The sequence below is a fragment of the Capsicum annuum genome, chromosome 10, assembly GCF_002878395.1.
Source record: "Capsicum annuum cultivar UCD-10X-F1 chromosome 10, UCD10Xv1.1, whole genome shotgun sequence".
Classification (NCBI taxonomy): Eukaryota; Viridiplantae; Streptophyta; class Magnoliopsida; order Solanales; family Solanaceae; genus Capsicum; species Capsicum annuum.
In genome coordinates, this window is record NC_061120.1 from 82,542,250 (window position 1) to 82,558,354 (window position 16,105).

Below are 16,105 nucleotides of genomic sequence, written 5' to 3' on the forward strand. Positions count from 1 at the left end.
AAAATATTTACAGATATATTAAAAATATGATTGATTATATAAATTCTATTTATGTCACATAAATTGAAATAAAAAAATAACATATATCAGAGGGCCCTCGGCGTCTAGTTATAGCATAAAACCTACTTCTTTTCAGAATTACTAATTTCTTTACTATGAACCGTTCTATCTAATTATAATTCATGTACATTATCAGTGTATAACATGATTTAATTGGTAACCTGCCAATGATTATCAGTAAAATGTTACTGCACATAAACCTACACTATCAAATGTAGATCCGAAGGAACAAAGGGGCAGCAATATTCATATTAAAAATTATGTACAAAATCTGATTCAGAAAATTAGAGTACTGCATCATTGTCTTCTATTAACAAAAGCTTCCATTCTAATGATTATCAGTAAAATGTTACTGCACATAAACCTACACTATCAAATGTAGATCCGAAGGAACAAAGGGGCAGCAATATTCATATTAAAAATTATGTACAAAATCTGATTCAGAAAATTAGAGTACTGCATCATTGTCTTCTATTAACAAAAGCTTCCATTCTAATGCTAGTCATGGGTTGATTCTAATAGAATATCACCAAACCAATAAAAAGGACACTATCTCTCTCTCTATATATATGACTTCTTCCCCCCGCCCCTCCCCTCCACTTAATTAACCGGTTACGGTCAGAATCTTATCAATAGCAATTCAGATCACCTCCCAAGCCTGTTTAACAGATAGTGCAGGCATTAGGATTCTCTTCTATGCTGTGGTGAACTTGGTAATATGTGTGCATAGGAGGAGGATAATATGGCCTATAAGCAGCTGGTGGAAAAGGTTGTGGTCGTGGCTGAGGATGTGATTGCGGCGGTGCTTTCTTCACTTCTTCCTTTTTGGGTCCTTTCTCTTCTTCTTCTTCTTCATCGTCCTCTTCATCTTCTTCTTCCTTTTTAGGCTCTTCTTTTTTTGTTTCCTCCTTGGGGGGTTCCTCTTTCTTCGCTTCCTCCTTAGGTGGTTCCTCTATCTTTGCTTCTTCTTTGGGTGGCTCTTCTTTCTTTGCTTCTTCCTTAGGTGGTTCCTCTTTCTTGATTTCTTCCTTCTTAGGTTCTGCTTTCTTCTCTTGCTCGGGAACTTTGGCTGGTCCTACTATGAGTATCTCTGTCCACCAAAACTTGCGTAGTCTGCTTACTACACTCACGGGATCAACTGTCCCAATGATGGTTAACTTCTTACTTTTCATATCCATCGACATCTCATCAATTCCTGCAAAATTTAAGCATACAATGCACTTTGTTAATCTCATGGAATATGGGAAGGTACAAATTTTAGCTACAGCCTACGAGTAGTGTGCTTTCGGGACTTCTTTGACAACTCCTAGCAAAAGCACATGGATATAAACTCGTGGTATGGTGAAATTCGCTTCAATTCATGCACTTAATTAACATCCCAAAACCAAAAATTACTAGTTACTATAAGTTACTAATAAACAATGTAACACACACATATACAGACTAGTTACTAATAGCCCGGGCAAGGTACGGGCCCAACAAATATTTTTTAAAAAATTTATTTTAATTATTGTGATTTATAATATTTTTTAAAAATATATAATAGATTTTTTAAACTGTTTATTATTGTAATTTATAATACTTTTTATGTAATTTTCAAATAATATATATCGCTCTCGCTGTCCAAACTTTTGTGGCATTAAAAGTTAATTACATTTTTTTAAAATAATTTAAGTTTTAAATTATTGTGATGTATAATATTTTTTCTTCTATTCCAATTTAAGTGTCATAATCTTAGATAAACACAATAATTAATTATGAGTGATATGGTAAAGTTATGATTGAAGCAGCGAAGCAGACATGTCTTAGTGACTCACAACAACTAATTAGAAGTGATATAACAAAATTACTATAAAAAATACTTGTAAATTTTTTTTCGATTAACTTATCATTTTATATCTATTTTACCTTTTTTATCAAATATTATTAATTGATACAATGCTTAAATCGTCATAATAATTAGGGAAAATGACAGAAACAACACTTCAAATTAAACTATTTCCATGAAAATGACCATGAAATTTAAATTTCACTTTCTAGCTATTTCAATTTACTTACTTGTTCTATACCGTTTCTACACACCTTCTATATAGTTTCTATATATATTTTATAAATATAAATATTCTATATGAAAATTTTACAATTTTGACACACAATTTATACAATAACTGTACATTTTTCTTACACATTTTATAAAACAATTATATAATTTTCATGCACTTTCTATATATTTTTTATATATATTTTATACATATACATATTTGATAGAACTATACAATTTCTATACATATATTTTATATAGATACATATTTTATTTAACAATTATATCATTTTTATATAATTTAATTATTATTTTTAAACAATAAAAAAAAAGCAGAATATCTTATCAGTTAAAAAATTTATAGCAAAAAAAAAATTAAAATATTTTTAAAAGGGCCGAATTGTCCAAGTTAATACTGTATCAGTATTGTATATAGACTGTATCGGTATTGTATATGGACTGTATATGGACTACGTAGGCCAAAATGACCCAAATTAGGAAATGACTATAAAGCGAAAATAGTATATTCGACTGGCCACTTTTTGGGAAGTTTTTAAACTCGGACAATTTGTTTTAAAAAGTGTTATGGAGTGTCTTTTTTCCTAACAATTAATTAGGAGTTACATAGTAAAATCAAGATTGAAACAACGAAACAAACATGTCTAATTAGAAGTGATACAACAAAATTACTATAAAAAATACTTGCGAAAAAAATAAATGGGTCTCATATAAAACGTCAAGTAAATTTAACATTAAATATTATTAATTTTTTAATATTTAGATGACTTTATAATAATTTTTTAATATTTAAATGGCTTATAATAACCAATTATGGGTGATACAGTCAAATTATGGGTGAAAAAACTAAAGCAAACATGTCATAAATATTTATTTTAATTTTTTATTAAATATTATTAATTTTCTAATATATAAATAACTTATAATAGTTAAGTAGAGATGGTATAATTAAAAATTACGGAGGAAGTAACTTATGAAGCAGGCAGGAGAAGCAGGCATGTTGACGGAGACCTGCCTGCTTCTCCTTGTCATTCCCTCTTATTAGAGAGTAATTTTACATTTTTATTATATATTATTAATTTTTTAATACATAAATAACTTATAATAATTAATTAGAGATGACATAATAAAATCACAGAGGAAGCAGCTTATGAAATAAGCAGGAGAAGCAGACATATTAACGGAGATAATTGAAGCAGTTGAAGCAGAAACTATTTTACTTTTTTTTTAATTAAATATTATTAATTTTTAATATGTGAATAACATAGTATAATTAATTAGAGGTTATATAATAAAATCAAGTACTAATTAAAAGTGATATAGCAAAATTACTATAAAAAATATTTGTAATTTTTTTTTGAGTGGATCTCATATAAGTAGTTAAATTCATTTAAAATATCAATAGTTAATTTATCACTTCATATTATTTTTTACCTTTTCTATCAAATATTATTATTTTTTAATACTCAGATGACACATAATAATTAATTAAGAGCGATATTTAATGAAGCTACGATTGAAGTAGCTGAAGCAAATATGTCATAAATATTTATTTTATTTTTTTTATTAAATATTATTAATTTTTTAATACATAAATGACCTATAATAATTAATTAGAGGTGATATAGTAAAATCACGGAACAAGCAGTTGAAGAAGAAGCAGACAAAAGCAGACATGTTGACGGAGAGCTGCCTGCTTCTCCTGCCCTTTCCTTCTTATTAAAGAGCAACTAGACGCCGAGGGCCCGTGCTTTATGTTAATTTTTTGTCTCAATGTCTCAATTTATGTGACATAAATAGAATTTATATAACCAATCATATTTTTAATATATTTGTAAATATTTTAAGTTGTTAACTATTGTAATTTATAATAATTTTATGTATTTTTAAATAATATATATTATTCTCCTTGTTCAAACTTTTTGACATTAATAGTCAATTATGTAAGAATAATTTAAATTTTTAATTATTGGTATTTATAATACTTTTTCTTCTATTCAAATTTAAGTGATGCTGATATAATTTCAATAATCAACCAAATATGTTATATCTTTTAATTTTTTTTAAGTCATTAATTATTGCGATTTACAGTACTTTTATGTATTTTTTTAGAATATATATCAAATTAATTTTTTTTAGATGTTTAAGTTGTTAACTATTATAATTTATAATACCTTTTATGTAATTTTTAATTAATATATGTTACTCTCCTTGACTAAACTTTTTTGGCGTTGATAGTTTAACTATATATTTAAAATAATTTTGATTTTTAATTATTATGATTTATAATATTTTTTCTTATATTTCAATTTAAGTGGTACTCATATAATTTCCAGAGTCAGAAAAATATTTTATATCCTTTAAATTATTTAAGTTGTTAATTGTTATGATTTATATTATGTTTTACATATGTTTTTTGTCTCAATTTATGTGACACAAATAAAAATTAAATACTCATTTATTTTTTTAATATATTTTCAAATATCTTAAGTTGTTAGCAATTGTAATTTATAATACCTTTTTGGTACTATAATTTACCATTTTAAGCCGTTAACTATTTGTTATTTATAATACTCTCTTTGTCTAAACTTTTATGGCACTGATACTCGATTATATTTTAAAAATAATTTAAGTTTTTAATTATTAGAATTTATAATACTTTTTCTTCTATTTCAATTTAAGTGGCATTGATATAATTTCGAGAATCAACCAAATATCATGGTTGAAGTAACGAAGTACGCATGTCTTAAATGACTCATAATAACACTAATTAGAAGTGATACAACAAATTGCTATAAAAAAAAATACTTGTGAAAAAAGTTTAAGTAGACATTATATAAAATTGCAAGTTAATTGAAAATATCAAGAGATAATTTATCATTTTATGTATATTTTATAATTTTTATTAAATATTATTAATTTTTTAGTAGTTAACCAACTTATAATAATAAATTAAGGGTGACATAGTAAAATTACAGTTGAAACAGACATGTCATAAATGTCTGTTTTATTTTTTAAATTAAATATTATTATTTTTTAAAATATTTAAATAATATATAATAATTAATTAAGAATGATATAATAAAATAACGAAGCAAACATGTGAATTGATCGGCAAGGAGGACGACCGAAAGTTCCTCAACTGCCTCTTATAATATAAGTAAAAGTAATAATATAGATATTCATGTGTCTTATCCATGAAAAAGAAGATCCGTATGTGTATATACATATTCTTTTTTTAATCCAAGTATATTCTCTCTAAAGCAAGTGCCTGTTCTATAGTTTCAAATTTGGATGAGATGGTTGCATACAATTCCATATTACTTTTAGTCGACTGTTCAAAATTTTCATTCCATACCAAGAGTCAAGAGTTTTTACTTCATGTCCGAAATAAAATTAGTTGGAATCCTTTAGCCATAATCAAAAGTCTTTACTTCATGTCCGAAATAAAATTAAAAATAAAGAGCATTTCACCCCTTTTTTTAACCAACAAAAAACATTTTTTTCACTCTCCCTGGAACTCTCACCATTTTTGTTTCTTTGCTATGAGGAGAATCTATGATTTCCAATATGGGTGCATCACAAAAAAAAATATTTAAGTGAAAATTAATTCCTAACCCTCCTAGATACAACAACTTACTCAGTATATTTTCATCAAGTGGGGTCTGGGGAGGGAAAGTGTACGCAGTGCATACCACTATCTCAATTGTGAGATAGAGAGACTGTTTTCGATATACCCCCAGCTCAAAATAAAGCAATCTACGATAAAATAAGAAATAGTAATAGAACAAGATATAATTTTAGCCATCCTAGATAAATAACTCAATATTTAACCAAGCATAGATAATATTGTACCAATTTTAAAATATATATATACATAAAATACCTAATTTTATAAAGAGATCACAGTCCACGTAACTCATTTTTAGTATATAAAATCACTTCTATCCTTGTCTCTTAAAATTGAAGTAAAAAAGGAAATGAGTCAAAAATAGTCCTCTACTTTGGAAAATTGATCAACTTTACCTTCAAGTCATACTTTTGGGTCGTATATTCCCCCGCCGTTATGAAAGTTTGTATACGTACGCTTCTAACTAACGGAATGACCCAAATCACCCTAAATGACCCTTTTTAAAAAAAAAAAAAACTCATACCCGACCCAACCCATCAGAAGGGACCCAAAAAAATACACACTCTACGACGGTTTCACATATCTGACTTCAAAATTAGGGCTTTTCTCCCATACTTTTGTGGATTGAGTGTGTTGATTGTGAGGATGTGTAAAAACGACGTAGTTATTGCTATTTTTCGTGGAGGTTGACCATTTTTACTTGAATGTAAATCTAATTAGGACTTACAGCCACCAACATGGTTGTCCATTTGGTGTCATATTATAATGACAGCTATACCATTCATTTCTTACTGATTTTTTCCTTTTTATCACTTTTTTAAGTTGAAGAGTGAGTATTGATGGAGGGAAATTCTGGCAGCGGCGGTGGTGGAAATGATGTGGAGTTGTTGTGCAAGACGTTACAAGTAGAACACAAGCTTTTGTACTTCGACCTGAAGGATAATCCACGCGAGCGAGACCTAAAAATCTCAGAGAAAACCTCGGCAACAAGATCTATGCTAATAGTACCATTCAATGGCATCTTATGGTTCCTCGATCTCTTCAATTACTATGTCAATTCAAGACGTGTTTAGCAAAGAACTCCAACTTGACACCAAGGTGTTTTACTTTGATGTAGGGGAGAATACGAAATCTCAAGTTGGGTCGTGACCTCGATCAGGTGCGGTGCATTAAGGGGGAGGACGGTAGAGTGTTGGTGGAGGACGGCCACATAAGGCTAGGGAGAGGAAGGGTCGTGACCTCGATCAGGTGCGGTGCATTAAGGGGGAGGACGGTAGAGTGTTGGTGGAGGACGGCCACATAAAGAAGAGATGGCAGTCGTACTTTCATAGGCTCTTGAATGACGAGGGGGACAGAGCTATTGTGTTAGGGGAACTGGAGCACTCAGGGGAGTGTCGGGATTTTAGCTATTGTAGACGTTTTAAGGTAGACGAGGTTAGACAGGCAGTCCGCAGGATGCGAAGGGGTAGGGCGACGGGGCCGGATGAGATACCGGTGGAGTTTTGGAAGTTCGTTGGAGAGGCTGGTGTAAGGTGGTTGACTGCATTGTTCAATGAAATTTTCAGGACAGCAAAGATGCCCGAGGCGTGGAGGTGGAGTACCATGATCCCCCTCTATAAGAATAAGGGGGACATTCAGTGTTGCAATAACTATAGGGGGATTAAGTTACTGAGTCACTCTATGAAGATCTGGGAGAGAGTGGTCGAGGTGAGGCTGAGACGGATAGTGTCTATCTCGGAAAATCAGTTCGGATTTATGCCCGGCCGCTCGACGACGGAGGCAATTCACCTGGTACGGCGGTTGGTGGAGCAATATAGGGAAAGGAAGAAGGATTTGCACATGGTGTTCATCGACCTAGAAAAGGCGTACGACAAAGTCCCCAGGGAGGTGCTTTGGAGATGCTTGGAGGTGAGTGGAGTACCGCAGGCATATAGCAGAGTAATTAAGGATATGTATGAGGGAGCGAAAACCCAGGTGAGGACGGCGGGAGGAGACTCAGAGCATTTCACTGTCCTGACAGGATTGCATCAGGGATCTACTCTTAGTCCCTTTTTGTTTGCGCTAGTAATGGATGTGTTAACGCGGCGTATCCAAGGGGAGGTGCCGTGGTGTATGCTTTTTGCAGACGATGTAGTCCTGATAGATGAGACGCGAGGGGGTGTGAACGACAAATTAGAGCTGTGGAGGCAAACTCTGGAGTCTAAAGGGTTCAGGGTGAGCAGAACCAAGACAGAGTATGTGGAATGTAAGTTTAATGACGTAAGGCGAGAGAATGAGGTAGTGGTGAGGCTAGAAGCGCAGGAGGTAAAGAAAAGGGATAAGTTCAAGTACCTCGGGTCCGTGATCCAGAGTAACGGTGAGATTGACGAGGATGTCTCGCACCGTATCGGGGCGGGATGGATGAAGTGGAAACTTGCATCGGGGGTGCTGTGTGATAAGAAGGTGCCGCCCAAGCTTAAAGGTAAATTCTATAGGGTGGTAGTCCGTCCGGCCTTGCTGTATGGAGCGGAGTGTTGGCCAGTTAAGAACTCCCACACCCAAAGAATGAAGGTGGCAGAAATGCGGATGTTGCGCTGGATGTGTGGACTGACCCGAAGGGATAGAGCTCGGAATGAGACTATCCGGGAGAAGGTTGGGGTGACTTCAGTGGAGTGTAAGATGCGGGAAGCACGATTGAGATGGTTCGGACACGTGAAGAGGAGGGGCATGGATGCCCCGGTCCGTAGGTGTGAGAGGCTAGCGTTGGATGGTTTTAGACGGGGTAGGGGTAGACCGAAGAAGTACTGGGGTGAGGTGATTAGGCGGGACATGGAACAGTTACAGCTTACCGAGGACATGACCCTAGATAGGAAGGTCTGGAAGACGCGAATTACGGCAGAGGATTAGGGCCTGTTCGGGTCGCTAATGTAGGGAGGTAATTGGTGGGGGTGTATTCCTGGTATGATTCCGTATTCAATGTTCTGTTCCGTGTTCCGTGTTCTATGTTTGTTACGAATCTGTGTGCTTTCCTCTGCTTTATATTCCTGCATTCCTGCTTTACTCTGTTTTATATTCCTTATGGCTGCAGTATCTATGTTATGTCATCTGCTTCTGTGCTGTACTATGTGTTTGTTTGATATCTCGTAACTTGAGCCGGGGGTCTTTCGGAAACAGCCTTTCTACTTCATCAGAGGTAGAGGTATGGACTGCGTACATCTTACCCCCCCCAGACCCCACAAAGTGGGAATACACTGGGTTTGTTGTTGTTGTTGTTGTAGACTTCGGAAACCTCAGAGCATCTTGGGCTTTCTAAATCCAGTCACTCGAAAGCTTGTTTATATCCCGTCACTCTTCTCAATCCGCCCCCACAGCTGATTTGAGTGACGAACTGAGCACTGATTTGCCACTGTGTGTATTTGTTTGGGTCTCTTCTGATGAGTCGGATTGGGTGTGGTTTTTTTTCTAAAAAATGGGTCATTTAGCGTGATTTGGGTCAACTTTTATAACGATGAGAATATATATATGACTTTAAAGTATGACTGAGAATAAAATTGATCAATTTTTCAAAATAAAAAGGTATCTTTTACCCTTTTTTCAAATAAAAAATATTTACCATCCAAGCAACTTTCCCATCAGTGTTCCACTACTTACTAGGTCTATCCTAGGAAAATTCATATCAAATGGACGGGTGTTGTTCAAGATATTGAGGGGTCGTTTGGTTTGAAAATAAGTTATATCGGGATTAGTTATGCTGGGATAAGTTATGCTGGAATTAGTTGTCCTGGGACAAGTTATGCTGGTATTATTTTTTAGTGGTTGTTTGGTTTATGGTGTTAAAAATAATATATAGTGCATTGTTTGTAAAAATATATTGTTTGTTTACTAAAATATCCTTCACAATATTTAGCTTAATTATTTTCTTTCATATTAAATCATACAAAAGAAATTAAAAAGTTACTAATTTTTTTAAACTTTATTAGTTTCTTTTTCCTAAAAATATATGTTAAGAAATTTATGTTGATATTTCTTAAATGTTTATGAAGCTCTAATATTTCATTTTAAATTATTTATTCTGTTCTAAATTCCATAAAATATTGGTAATCTCATTTTTTGTTAAAAACATTCATCATAAAAAAATGGGAAAAAGAATTACTCTCATTTTTTCATTATTTAGTATCATTAATATTTGGAGAGTCAAATTATATTTTAAAAAAAATAATTAAATTTTCAAATATTTTTAGCTAAATATAAAAATATTTTTTTATTTAATAATTAAGTATGTATTAAGTTAGAAAGGGAATGTCAACATACTTTAATAACTTGTCCATGATAATTTGTTAGGAAAAATAAAAATTTATGTTCATGATAAATTTGTTAGGAAAATGAAAATCTAAAGTACGATTAATAAATATTTCTACAAAATAGAAAAATAATAAATCTTTGCATCAATTTTGAACTTGATTGTATAAATAGTTTTTATAGTGTCACTATCATTTTTCCATTACTCATCGCTATTGTAGCTAGGAGTGGCAAAAGAGTCCATTTAACCCATATTTAATGAATTTGATCACTCATATTTCAAATGGGTAAATATGGACTTCAACTCATTTCAAAAGCTCATACAAATATGGACAAAATGGGTAAAATATGAATACCCATTTAAACACAGAGATCACCCACCTATGCTTAAAGTTTCAGTTTTTTTTCTTTTCTAGTTTCTTTTATTTTTTTTATTTCTTTTTTTTTTTTAATTTACTTTTTTTCTTTTTCATTTTTTTTACTCATTCCTTATAATTTCTTTTTTTCTTTCTCATTTTTTCATCTATTTTTTATTTCTTTTTCTTCGTATTCTTTTTTTTTTTCACTTTCCCCTTTCTCATTCTTATTTCATCATTTGTATTCGCTTGACACCTACATGTGTTAATAAATATAAGCTTCTAATTATCTCATTTAGCCTATATAATTGATAACATCTCTTATCAATTAACTATAATCCATAGTCTCACTCCTTTATTATTATTATTTTCTATCTTTTATTTCTCTTTCTTTTTTTTTTTCCTTTTTTTTCCTTTCTTTTTTCCTTTAATTTACTATTTTTTTCTTTCATTTTTCCTTTAATTTACTTTTTTTTTCATTTTTTCCACTTATTTTTTACTCGTTTCTTACACTTTTTTTCTTTCTTCTTTTTCATCATTTTTTCCTTTTTCAATTTTATTTTTTTGCCATTTTTTTTATTTCTGTTTCCCCCTTTTTTCATTCTTGGTTCGTCATTTTTGTCATTTTTCTTATTTTTTTATATTCTTTTCCTCATCTTGTTTTTGTCATTGCATTTTATATTTTTTTATTTTAAATTTATTTGTATCATACTATATATTTCAAATAAATTTATTATTTGTATTTGAATAGTTTAGTTGTCAATATGTGCAATTTATCATTTGTATTTATATACAAATAAATATATGAATTAAAATTAACATGGGTCGTGGTGCAGTGGATGAGGCTGCTCCACCCTTAACCAGAAGTCGAGGGTACGACCCTGGTTATGGAGAAAACTCTGTTGGGAGCGCTGCCACCTTAATGGGCCCTGCAACGCCCGATCCGAATTAGTCGGGGCTCCAATGCAGGCACCGAACACCGGATGAAAAACCAAAAAAAATATTTGAATTAATTGTATTTTCTTGAGACTAAAATATATATGGCTGATGATCCACATAGCCCTCGAATTATAAATGTTGGGCGAATCTAAATCAATATGTGCTTATGGTATTTTCGTTATCATACAAAAAAAGAAGGAAATCAAAAATAGAAAAAAAAAACAAAAAAGTAGAAAGAGAGGTAGAAGTTAGAGATAGAAGAGAGAAAAAAACATAAAGAAAGAATTGAAGAAAAAAAATAATGAAAAAGGAGAAAAGGAAAAAGAAAAAAGATGATTGTGGAAAAAAATATACTGAGTGGTTACGATATTTTAGTCATCATCCATAATTTGTACTTGACTTAACCATGTTCTTCGAAAATAAAAAAAATATAAAACATAAAATACAACCAAAAAGGAAAAAAATGAGAAAGAATTAAAAATAAACAAAAAAGAAAAAAAAGAAAATCAAGAGACTAAAAAGGAAAAAAAAAAAAAGAAAAAAGAAAGAGAAACAAAGTGGAGAGGGCAGAGATAGAAGAGAGAAAAAAAAAAAGAAATGACAAAAAAATAAAAAAAGAAAAAAAAAAGAAAACTAAAGAATAAATATAGAAAAAGAGAAAAAAAAAACTAAAAAAAAAAACTAAAAAAAAATGAAAAAAAAATCAAGTTAATATGATATAGAAGTTTTAAGTTTTTGACTTGAGGGTTAAAGTGGGTTGAAAGTTGAAACCATTTTTACCCAATCAATATTTGACCAAATCCATATTTACCCATATTTATATGGACGAATTGCAATCCAAACTATTTTTACTCGATCCACATTTAACCCGTCCAAATTCAATCCAATCCGCCCGTTTGCCACCCCTAAATTTATTTGTAGCATTTAATAAGCTCATATAATTGTTTAAATTTATGAAAATGAATGAAAATTTGTAGAGTAACTAAAATTTTAATTAGGAATAAAATGATTAAAAAAAAATTAATGCGAGGACTACTAAAATCTCACATTCTCTCTTATATATAGTAGTAAAGTAAAGTTATATATACATACATACATACATATATATACATACATACATACATACATATATATATATATATATATATATATATATACATACATACATACATACATACATATGTATATCTATATGTATATCAGTAAAATTATTTGAAAAAATGTTATTAGCTATAGTTTTGGAAAAGGTTTTAAAATAATAGCTAGCTAGATTCTCCATTACTTAACATAAAAAAATTATTTATTTGATTCATATGATTTTTCTCTTTATTTGTAAGTCTGAATTTTTTACTTTCTCCAAAACATATATAACGATGAATCATGAAGTAGTTAGATTTTTTTTTTTTTGAATTTTTAGATAAAATTATTTGAGTAAATTGATAGAAAAATAAATAAAAATGATAAAAAACTTGTGTAGAAATAACAAAATATTATACACAAAATTTTATAATTTATTTTTTCATCTCATCTAAAAATTTGAACTTCATATGATAAGTTTCATATTCATTCGCATTAAAATCTAACCTATCTCGTTATACAAATAATTTATATTTTATAAAAAAAAGAAGTAAAGTAATGTATATAAAGTGATAATCTAAGAATATGGAACACAATTGTATCCTTTTTTGAATTTTAGAATTAATTTTTTGATAAATTATTATATATTACTAATAAGTTTTTAATGTAAATATAAAATTTATGTCAAAATTATTAAGTATTTAACTTTCATTAAAATTCATAACTAAAATACTAGCATATATATATAGATGTGTGAAATAAAATCATAGATTTTGAAGGTATTTTAGTCATTATATAATTTAATACCAAAGAAAAATAATCTTGAAATTGTTATTCCATTATTTGAGTGGATAACTAATCTCGGGACTAATTATTAGTCCCAGAATAAGTTATTTCAAATATTTACAATCAAATAAATAAATTATATTTTTATTTCAAAATTATTATTTTATCCTAAAATTATTGACTTTAGTCCTGCAAATCAAACGCCCGAGTGGTTAAGAAAAAAATAGTTCTCTTTATGTAATTAGGTAAAGTGATCGGTACCTAGTACCTAAAATCAGACTTAGTGGGAACATCTTGGAATGACGGTGGACCCACTTGACGTGGCGCCGAGCAGGAATCAACTTAGACATACGTTACTGTTCCTTTTTCTTTCTCCAAATTAGTGCAAAATAATAAGGGGTCGTTTGGTAGAATGTATTGTCAAAAATAATACATGTATTAATTAATATATATTATGAGTATCTTGTTTGGTATAATTTTTAGTTTATATATAACTAATGCAAGTATTAGTTATACACTCTATTATTTATTAAGATGTGTATTACTAATATCACTTATTTTTTATGTATTGATAATGCAAAGTCTTTATTTATATATATATATAAATAAGTGTGTGTGTCATTCGTTAATGCCACTTAAAAAATGTATAACATGTAATTAAAACAAAAAAGCGCATAAGTTCTAAATACTAGTACATATTTTTCTCATACTGCATCCTTTCAAATGATGTAAATCTATTTAATCAGGCACATACATTCTTAAAGAGAAAAGTTCTTAGAAATTGCGATCTTAAAAATAATTTGATTATAAAAATTTTTAAAAACGATATATCAAATCCGTCATAAACATTTTTGTGACTAAAATATTGCAAGTATAAATGAGCATGGAAATTGAAACGAACGAAATAATTATTTAAAACACACTAAATCAGTAATTACATATTTGGGTAAAGGATTGCACACAACTGGAGCATCAACAACTACAACAATAATAACATGCATGGTATAATATCATAAAATGAATTTTTAGATGAATAGAGAATAGTGTGTGCGCAGACCTTATTCTACCTGAAAGTAAAAGTTATTTTTGATAGATCCTACGCAGCAAAACAGTTCAAAATTGAAGTAGCAACATCATTTCCAAATGGTTTCAAATACTGGATTTAACTCGTTTAATTTTGGAGGTAAAATTGTGAAGTTAAATTTTTAGAATTTATACAATTAATTTTAACAATTACACAGGGAAATAAGTAATTTTAACACCTGATACAGCGGAGACAGTCTTCAAGGCCTTTCGCTTTTCCCTGGCATCTTGTAAATCCAATTTGATCAGGATAAGTTTCTGTATAAATAAGAGACCAAACAATTTTCAAAAATTAGGGAATAAAGTTTTTAATTGAGCAAAAGATAGCATGATTAGTTATCAACGAACAAAAAATTAATCCAACTATAGATATATCTGTTCAATGCAAAAGATATGTTAACATACCCGTAAAAATTATATTCCAAAATTGAAAGAGAAAAAAGAAAGTTCATACACATATTAATGCATGTATTCAAAGAAAAAAAAAGGGTAAAAATACATAGATTGCACCATATAGCTATTCGAAAAAGTCATTTACACACTTCATTAATCGATTAATTAGACAATCCAATACCCTTTTATACATTAATTTTTCCAAAATTTAAACCCGACCAAACTCCATCAACCAGGCCAAGAACCTTAATTCTATCGCCCATAAATTCTGAAGAATCAGCCCAAAATCTTGATCAAGCTCGGGCGTGAATAGGGGATAGAAGGTCGTTCGATTAGTTTAAACTAGCGTTAGATCATAGATTTTGAGCAGGATTTTACAAATTTATCTTTAAATATCCATTTGACCATAAAATTGGATTAAATCTTGAAAATTTATGGTTGAAACTCAAAAATATTTTCAAGTTCCCAAAATCTAGCTCCGACAAGTTTTTAGGAGAAATTTCATTGTCAGTCACAAACCTTCAATTTCTCACTCACTCAACTTTAAAAACTGAAATTTTCAAGTTTCAAACTTCAAAATCTAGAATCAAATAAGCGGTTAATGTTTAAATGATTTTTTCGGACCACTACAAGGTGCAATCCTTGTATTTTTCCCCCCAAAAAATAGAAAGAATGAAACATGATAAAAGAGGAATAAAGAATTAAACCTTCATCTTGCAGTACTGGGACTTGGTGAAATAAAAGAGCAGTCTCTCTCCCAGTATCAGAAACAAGAGAATGAGAATCGGAAGAAAAAACTATTATAAAGAGAAATTAATTGAGGGAAGAAAGAATGGTTGGTGTGTCAGTAATGATGAATAAAAACACTGAATATGTGCACTAAAGGTACTCATTAAAGTCGTTTTGAAGGGAGGAAGCTATCAACAATTTCCGAATCAAAACAAAATATGTGAAATTAGAGAGAGAAAAATGTGTCAATAACTTGGAAGATTCTGGGAGTGGTGTGGGGAGGGAGTGTTGGAGGATACAAGAAAAGAAATCGTTTCCACTTCAAATTATACTTAAAAAGTTTAAGTCACACTTATTATACACTTTAACTATAAAAAGGTTATATTTTTTATGCCGTGTCAGATATTACACTATTTACATGTGGTGTGGTGTTTTACACTCACTGCCACATCAGTGCCACATCAGAGCCACATCAGCATCATCCAAAAAAATAATAAATTTATTATTTTCATAAATTCTTCTTTTTTCTTTCTTCTTTTTAATTTAAATTCTTTTTCTTTCTTTTTTTCTTCTTCATAATTTTTTTTATTTAAATAATTATGTTTTTTTCTTCAATGTCCAAAACCTTTTCTTCTTCTTTTTCTTCAATAAATTCTTCAATGTTCAAAACCATGTTTTTCTTTTTCTTCAATTACCAAAAAGAAAAAAAAATAA

General features: G+C 30.1%; 1 protein-coding gene across 1 annotated transcript; it reads right to left on the bottom strand.

Annotated features, from left to right (window-relative positions):
- Nucleotides 1-286: 286 nt before the first annotated feature.
- LOC107845573 (heavy metal-associated isoprenylated plant protein 39) lies at nucleotides 287-15,725 on the bottom strand. Its single transcript, XM_016689986.2, has 3 exons — nucleotides 15,370-15,725; nucleotides 14,449-14,527; nucleotides 287-1,255 (listed from the first exon to the last, which is right to left on the bottom strand). Exons 1-3 carry the CDS (start codon nucleotides 15,373-15,375, stop codon nucleotides 723-725), a joined length of 618 nt encoding a protein of 205 aa, XP_016545472.1. The 5' UTR covers nucleotides 15,376-15,725; the 3' UTR covers nucleotides 287-722.
- Between the last annotated feature and the right edge of the window lie 380 nt (nucleotides 15,726-16,105).